This window comes from Limulus polyphemus, unplaced genomic scaffold, assembly GCF_000517525.1.
Source record: "Limulus polyphemus unplaced genomic scaffold, Limulus_polyphemus-2.1.2 Scaffold4371, whole genome shotgun sequence".
In the NCBI taxonomy this organism is placed as follows: domain Eukaryota; kingdom Metazoa; phylum Arthropoda; class Merostomata; order Xiphosura; family Limulidae; genus Limulus; species Limulus polyphemus.
Window position 1 is genome coordinate 47735 of NW_013669981.1, and position 9399 is coordinate 57133.

At 30.4% G+C, this 9399-nt stretch overlaps 1 protein-coding gene across 1 annotated transcript in view; it reads left to right on the forward strand.

Moving 5' to 3' along the window:
- LOC106471050 (lysine-specific demethylase 5A-like) overlaps positions 1–9399 on the forward strand; it is a 61632-nt gene that overhangs the window by 45800 nt on the left and 6433 nt on the right. The window contains 6 exon segments of the mRNA XM_013931634.2: positions 502–737; positions 1376–1613; positions 2183–2289; positions 5111–5258; positions 7783–8009; positions 8922–9017. Coding sequence (XP_013787088.1) covers positions 502–737; positions 1376–1613; positions 2183–2289; positions 5111–5258; positions 7783–8009; positions 8922–9017 — 1052 coding nt within the window.

The window sequence follows — 9399 nt, forward strand, 5'->3', positions numbered from 1 at the left end:
TATTTATTCTAGAAGTACTAAGTTAAACCATTCTAGTATTACAAATTAAACAGTAAACCATTACACTAATTTTATGTACCTTCCAAACATATCTTTTGCACCTGAACTGATTTAGAGTTGCTGTAGCAAAAGGATTGAATACTTTTGCAATTGAGAATATTCTAATTTTCTTTGAAAATCTAACTTACTTACATAATATCAGTGGTTTTTTAGCTTTCTCATTTTGGAGTCGATTGTGCATATTTTAAATATAAAGTCCCATTTGAAAGTTTTATGATTGCAAGCTCAGACAACAACAAAATGTGGAAATTTTGCAAGAGGGTGAATACTTTTGCAAGGTGCTGTAGATTTTTATTTTCACATTATTCAAGCACATTCTTCAGGAAGATAATCTCTGCATTATGTTAAGTAATTTCTGTTAAAAACCATATGTTTGATAGCATCATATAGTTTATCTCATGTTTATTTATTTACAACAACTTCATTTTTTTTCCTCATTAGCTACTTGTGTTCCTCTACCAAAATCAGCACATACAAAGAAGCAGCATAATCTCTCATCTGTAGCAGCAGTTCATGTTGCACTTGACTCCAAATTTTTATGTCCCATGTGCTTCCGATCACGGAGGCCAAGGTTAGAAACCATCCTCTCACTTTTAATGTCCCTGCAGAAGCTTCCGGTTAGATTGGCTGAAGGTGAGGCTCTTCAGTGTCTCACAGAAAGAGCAATGTCTTGGCAGGTGAGATAGCTTCTAAAATACTCTTATTTGAAATTTTCTTCTGTTTTATACTAAGATTCGTATTTTTCTGATATTACCTGCTGCATGTAGCTCATATTTGGTTCATAATTTAAGTTTATATTTAAATAAGCTTTGAGGATTTTTTGTTGAATGGAATAGTGCATAAGTTATCTAAAATAATGGTTGTTGGTGAACTGTAACTGAAATATTAATTCTCTGTGTGTGAGCTTGGTGCTTTCAAACTATAAGTGTGCATGTCAGGATCTTTTAGAAAGTTACATTCAAAATTTTAACTTGGAATCAAAGCATAGGTTATCATGCAAATTTTAATATATGTCTTAATATCTCAATTTCAAAAACAAATTTTTAAATCAATTCTCAATCTTTACTTTTGACTATCATGTGACACATCATTGCTCCAAATTGCCCCTCTTATCAATACATTATTACTATGATAAAACATAGAGGCAGTGATGAATAAAAAAAGGGCTCAGAAGGCACTGTAGATTTCAGATAACAATAATGTTAAATCGTGTGGTTTTGGACTTAAACAAATAAGGTTGATAAGAACTTTAATTTATAATTATTCTATAACTAATTTGCAAGTAAATATTATATTAGAATTTTTTATACTTCAGGACCGTGCTAGACATGCTCTTGCCACAGATGAGTTGGCAGCAGCTCTGGCCAAACTATCAGTTTTGTCTCAGAAAATGGTGGAACAGGCAGCTCGGGAGAAGACGGAGAAGATCATCAACTCGGAGTTGATGCGAGCTGCAAATAAACCTGAATTACATTCTCATCTGAGTAGTGTTGCTCAGTCAGCATTTGGTGGAATTCAGAGTTTAAGTCATAACCACCATCTTGGTGATCTAGGTATGTTTTGTAAGATATTAAGACCATTTTGTACTCTTTTTGTTTTTTTACCTTAGATCTATATTATGAGTAATCTTAGTGAATAAAGAATCCATTACCCAAGTAAGTGAGATCTAACTTCAGTAAATTAATGTTTCAGGCTTTCATCATGTGTATTTCATGAGTTAAAAATATTTGCATTATAACTGTTCATTCTCAAAAACTTAAATAAAATTTGTAAAATAACATAATTTAGTAGCAAGATTACTTTTTGTTTTTTAGCATTTGCTGTCCTAAAATTTCCATACTTTGTTTTTGAAAAATTTTGAGAAACTGTTCATAATTAATTTCACTTGTTTATGAGGCTGTTAAGATGGAATTATTTTCAAACCAAAAAGAAATTCATCTAAGCAAGTTTTAGGTTTTTTTTTCTGTAAAGAGTAACTAATCAGTTAAATATAATACATGTACAAACACAAACTTATATTTGTTCAGACATGAGATTTCAATTTTAAAATATTAAAGAATGAGAACTGATCTTTGTACTTCCTTTCATGTATGACAGCTGTATTTTGATGTTCCTTTGATAGGTAGTGAAGCTAAACTTGAAGGTTGTGTCTTATCACCACCAGGAGTCATGCTTTCATCAAGCATGGAAGAGGTTATGCCTGTAGCAACTGAACAAGTGGTTCATCAAGTAAGTCACTGAAACATAGGTGTACTTTCTAAAAGCATCAGAACTTGTAACTACTTAATCCTATTGCCCTGGGTTCCCTTTACTGCGCATGACACAAGGTTTTAGTGTCTTACGTTCAAAATTTTATTAAACTACTAATGTTTATGTTATACCAATTAGATTAGCATAAACTAATCTTAGCTAATAATCCATATTTTAATAGTATACAAGTTTTAAGTTCTTAATTCTACAAGGCAATATTTTAAAAAATCATGAACTTCTACTAGTGCTACCCATGTGACATATTTTGTCTTAGCATGTCATCATCCATATTTTATCCACCATCCCTCCAAAAAGTACAGAATTAAACATAAATTACTCTATAAAATCATTATTACTCAGACAAACCACACTTTTTATAGTCTTCAATTTTATTTGGTTACAGAGCTATGGAATAGAAAATCAGACCCCTCCTGCCACACCCACCTCTCACATCCTCTCTTTTAGGATTGTTAATAGTTCACTCTTACGTTTAATTATATATCATCTATAACCAATAGAAAGCCAAGGTTTTCATCTATCAAATGATGTATTGTATTATGTTGTATTCTGAACAGGTAATCGTCAATTTTACTTGTAATACAAGCTTCATTCCCACGGGAAAAACAAGGACTAGCTTGAATGAATTTGTAACGGCTCTTGTTGCATAGTTACAAAGCCAGAAAAATTGTTATTGTTAGAGGAAATTCTCCGCTGTTTGCATATTATTTGTTCTTTAGTGCATTATTTAATTAAATAAAAATTATTTAATGCACTACTACTATTAGTATAAAAAAAAAAGTAGGGTTAAGTGTCATCGACAGTCAACAGCAAAAAAAAAAATACTTGAGTAAGTACTTTATTTCTTGTTTTTCATGTTTATTCTTTATTTATTATTATAATAGTAACCCGAAATGTAAAAATAGGGATCTCTTTAGGTCAGTTAAGGTTAGATTAAGTAAAATAAATAATAATATAACAAAAATGTTTCATGAGGCACACACGCTAGTAGCTCTTGGGTAAGGTAATTTGATAGCGTAACGTAGCTCCACATTTCTAAAGTGATTTACAACTTAAGGGTGTGAATAGTAGTTAGACATAGTTCAAAGGGAAATATAACCATAAAATTTAATTATAAATAGATGTATACTGTTAAGAGTTTAAAGTTACATAGGATAAACAAATGTAGTTTCATGTTACAATTTGAAGGCATACTAGAAAGAAAAAAGGGGAACTTAGATTTATTTCAATTTTTTTTGGTGGTTACGAGGTCGGTTAAATTGACCAACCTCATTTAGAGTTAGGTAGAGAAAATAACAGATAAAATATGAAGTTTTACTGAAAAGAAATGTTTGAAGTGCATTTAGGAGGTTTTAGGGATTACACAAAGGAAATTTTAGATTTTTGAGGTGAGGAAAAGGATTTTTAATTTTAACATGAAAATTACTTTGCACAAGGACTATTTAAAACAAATACTCAAATCTTTATTTTAGTTTATATAAAATACTTCACTAAAAAAAAATGTAATGTTAACTGAAAGACTACCAAATTTTGTGAAGATATACACACTATATTGAGAGTTATAAGTATTAAATCTATAAAGACTTTAAATGAGTACAAAAAAGGTCACATGGGCAGTCAGATTGACTGAGTCCGTATTGAGAGAGTTAAACAAAGCAGTAAGTGTTTTTATTTACTTCAAACAAAGCAGTACATGTTTTTATGCTGCCATAAGTTTTTCAATGAATGATTGTGAAATACTGATTGCTCCAAATCTTGCCTAAGCCCAGTTATTTGGTTGCCATTTGACCTTCTCAATTTTCATATGAGACCATACTGCCAGAGTTGGGGTTGTTTGATTTTTTTTTTTTCCATTCTGTTTTTGTTTCATAATATTTGCTGCATGCTTAGGATGATTTTCTTGCTGGAAGATGAATACCTGACCAACTGGTCTAATTTTTGAAAGAATGGCGTGAAGGATAAGAATCTTACAATATCTATCGGCAGTCAGGGTGCCATCAGTTTCTCGTAGATCTTCAACACCAGTGACTGAGATGCAGCTCACACTTGTATTGGTCCTACAAAATGTTTCGCTGTGGACATTGCACATTGATCATGGTACTGTTTTCCTCTCTGCCATTAAACAAACTTGTGATTGTTTTCAAACAATCTGAATTTGTCTCCATCTACAAACAGCACCCTCAATCTTTTTCCATCATATTATTTGAAGTGTGATGCCTATTTCGGCCATTTGATTTGGTTATCAGTGATTTTTGAGTAGCTGTATACCCACTGAGACCACTTCGTGTCAATTTTTATCTTACTATTTTGAAGGTAACATTCACACTTGTACTTATAGCTACACCATTGGCAAGATATTTACTAGACTGTTGTATATCAAGTAAAGAATACAACCTATATTACTTAACGTCACTTCTGAATAGCTTGGGCTTTCGTACCTCCAGCTCTTCTATTATGAATAGTATTAGTTTCATATATCCTTTCAGATAAATGAATATCAGTCCTGTAATATTTTTAAGTAAATAATTATTGGAATTGAAATATAATTGTAGTTTTAAACTAAATTTTGAAAGTTGAGTTGTGAGTGTATACTCAAATGTGACCTAAAACATCCACTGCCTTAAATGAGAACTTGTTATTAATCTAATATATTATATTATTTGTAATTCATTTCACTGGTTTATCAGAATGTTCTTTAGTTTATTCTTAAATTAATATCCAATTTTGTGTATAACAATTCTTTTTTTTTATTGTGTTGATTAAGAGATTTTTTTTGTCTCAGAATGAACTTGTTGACACTATGGAGATCCAAGTAACCACAGAATGTGACCAACAAACTGAAGAAAAAGGCAGCAGACTTCAAGAAGATAATGCCTCACCATATAACAACTTAGAACATGCTTACTCTTCTGCTTCTAAAGGATCCACAGGTGAGAATTACTCTTGTCAAACAACTGAAAGTTCCTTTCTTGTAAGAGTTTTACTTCTAAAAAAAACTTAGAAATTTTAGATATAATACTGTGATTCTTCTGTTTCTGAAAAAAAAATCAAAATATATAAGAATGTGAAAAAAATTGTTTTCATTGATTGTAAAAGCAACAACATTAATAGCAACAGTTAATAATGGTAAAAATACACCTATAGCTATTAGTTTTGTCACAATTTAATGACACTTCTCACAGTTTGACATGTGAAACCTGTAATTACAGTGGAATACCATATCACTATGTAGGCAGCTTGATCATTGGTAAAATAACATAAAGAAAGTTTAATCTATTTACAAGCCTATTAGACAAACTTCATTGCCAAGTAGAAACTTCAGAATAGTTTTAGAAATATAATTTACTGTTTTGGGTGAGTATAACATTTGATCACATGTGTTTTTGTTTTTTGCTATCTCTACCCATTTAACTAATTTTCCTTCTGACTTGTAACAAAATACAGGTGTAAAATGTAAACAAAAATATTGACTGGTCCTTTTACAGTTTTAAATATAATAATCTCAAATATATCTTGGTCTCATCTAACTAAAATATATAAAATTCAGAAGTATTGAACAACACAAAATATCCCATTTCACTATTTAAAAATCCTTTAAAAAATACAAATTGATGCAAAAGAAATTTAGACCATTCCTTAATTAGGGAAGGATATACCTGTAAGTTGGCATCTTATCTGGGCATTTAGCCTGAGTGTATGTCATACGTAGCACTATTTAGGTTGAAAAATTACCAAATATTAATTTTTTAAAAATGTGTCAGAAAAATCCAGACTTTTAATAAATTTCTAAATTTGGTTGAGCAATAACAATTTACATACTTAGTTTTAAAAGCCAAATTCAAGATTAATTTACAAAGTAATATATAGATGGAGTGACTAAAAATGAACCTTTACTTTTTTTTAGTATTTACAACAGTCAGCAGCAGCATAAAGAACTTGATTGTTCCAATCTTGGCATTAAAGTTATTCCTTGATTATAGTGGTGATTTAGGAAGAATGGTAGAGAAATTGTAATTATTTAAAAAAAACAAATCATAATATTTTTGATGAAATTTGGATGAATAGACTGCAACTGTCTGTTGTAGAAACATATGTATAGAGGACGATGATTCGGAAGTCTTCACCTTTCGTCAGTGTGTGTATGGTATTGTCAGTCTTTATAGTATTGTACTGCATTGTGGAGAAGTGTTATGATTGGTTGGTTTATCCCTGTTTTTGATATACAAGACTGTTTAGTGATTTAATATTTAATAATTATTTAGTTTTCATAACAAGAATGTTAAAAGTTAATTATTTTAAAAGTGATAGATGTGTGATAAGTTTTGTTACATAACTTGGTAAGAGTGGTACATTGTGTTTGAAGTTTTAATTGTTGTACTAGGCTTTAGTAATATTGTTGATGTCATCTTACTTGAAGCTTCCAGGTTTTTTAATTATGTATAATATTGTTGCTACTAGAGGGCAAGAGAGTTCTATATTTTTCTGTCATGTTTTATAAATATTCATGGATACAGCAAGTTAAGTCAGATAATGTTAAGTTAGTGAAAATGAAGTTAGACTGCGTAATTGTCAGTTTAGCCATAATGGGCCATATCTGACAAGAGTTTCACAGTTTAACAAGAGATAAGGAAAACAGTTTGTCTTGTTAAAGGGTGTTCTAAAGTCATTGAACCCATCTGTGTGGACTTTGATGAAAAGGAGACAATTATTTAAAGTTCTGGATACAATTGTGGTAACCTACTGGGTAACGTAAGTGAATTTATCACAGATTATATAGTGAGAAACAGTAGAGAAAAATAATCTGTCTTGTCAGTTGGTTTCTAAAGTAACTGAAATAGCCTGTACAAATTTTTAACAAGAAAAGATAATTATTTAGTTTTAGATACGACTGTGATAACCAATAGTGTAACACATTTTTCTACATATATTTATATAGCCACAGGTTAATCACTAAACAGAGATTCCAGATTATGAGGTGACTAGCCTGTGACTACCATTGGGTGAATCTACAGGAAATCTCTCCACCAATCAGAAACAGGCATAAACCAGCCAATCATAACAGATCCTCCACAATCCGCCAGAATTCTATAAAAACTGACAACACCATACACACGTACTGACGAAGACGAAAGGCAGAAGACTTGAAATATCATCCTCTATACTTGCATTTCTACAACAGGCAGTTGCCATCCATTCAGACAAATTTCACCCTGAATACTCTGCCTTAAACAATCCATCAAAGAATAATATTTTTATTATTAAAACGTTCTCTTGTATTTCCACAATCATTTCTTCTTTGGCATCTTAGTGGTATTCAGAAAGACTGATTGGCCAGTACTCACATGAAATGAGTTAATTTTAGAAAAAAATGTCAATTATAGTTTATTTTGATTTACCTATTCAAATAATTAAAATGAGATACTTTGAAGAAAGGTTTATATTTATTAATTTAAGGTTCTACACCACGTAAGCATGCCAGAAAGTCTCCACTGGTACCTCGGCAGTTGGAAGTTCCTGTCTTAGAACTGTCTGAGGATGCTAAGTATCAGCTAGAGGAATTGATGATGGAAGGAGACCTGCTGGAGGTGTCTCTTGATGAAACTCAACATATTTGGAGGATACTACAAGCGACTAAACCAGCACGTGATCCTCTGGGACTAGGATTTTTTTCAGATGTTGAGGTATCTACTTACTGTCAAATGTTAGTGGGTTTAGAAACTAACACCACATATGAAAGCTTTTGGTTTTGTTTCTCTTGTCAAACACATTGGATGTGTGGGTGTTTTGATAATGCACATTTATTATTAAAAAACAACTTAATACTGAAAAATATGTAGGGGTGAACTTTCCTTATGTGAAATTACTTAATAGGCCTGGTTTGTTTGTTTTTGCTAAATTCTTTTATATTCATAGGTTTGAAAAATGTTTGTCATATAATTTTGGAAAATAGTTGGTTTTTTAATTCATTTATTACACAAATTTCTCACTTATTTTTTTAGGGTTATAAGTAAATAAGCTATGTATTATATAAAGCCTTAATGTATATTTTACCTTTTATGTTCCCCTAATTTGAAAAGGGTATGTAGAACTTGAATATAGTGCTTGTTTAATATTGTTGTCATTTACATCATATCTGTACTAATCAAGAGCAGCATGTTTTTGTTTACTATGAATTTAAAATATGTGAATTCAATATATAATAATAATAATATAAACAAAATATCAATTGGGATCCTTTCTACAGAGATACTATACAGTTTTCTGTTCCATAAAAAAAAAGAATGATAAAATTGGTGTTCTTACAGACAATATTTTTATTTCTTCAAGGTTTTGGTTTTGGTTTCTCAATCCAAATGCTCATTTGCCAAGAATAGAGACTCATTTTTACCTGGAACGTTTTAAAATATTAAGTTTTGTAGTATATATATTAGTATTGACTACAAACTTGTAAAGTTTTTCAGTGAACGTGATGAAATACTTTAATAGAAATTGCTGCTAATTTCTTATAACAGTGGTTTTAAAATTTTGGAGACCACGTTGGTAAGAATTGCACAATTTATACTGGGTTTTTACACATGTCTTATGTATTACAGAATTTACAAGCAGAAACATTTGGAAAGCCTGAAAAAGAGAAGAAAAAACTTAAGAAACGGAAATTAGAGGATGGAAAGTCTGTGGAAAAGTCAAAGGTAATAATTATGTATTATAAATTATTTAAACAAATGATACTTCCATCTTTAAGTGGTTATTAAAGAAACTTTAATAAATGAACAGAAAAAACTTAAGAAACGGAAATTAGAGGATGGAAAGTCTGTGGAAAAGTCAAAGGTAATAATTATGTATTATAAATTATTTAAACAAATGATACTTCCATCTTTAAGTGGTTATTAAAGAAACTTTAATAAATGAACAGTATATTTTTTGACATTTCATAGCTCATTTTCTCAGCATATGTGTATGATCTATATTTTTGTCAGTTCTGGTAATGTTTGTTTATACTTGAAGTTCATATATAATATGAATAATTACAAAATTAACTTGCTTAAAGCTATCCAACTCATTGAAACACAC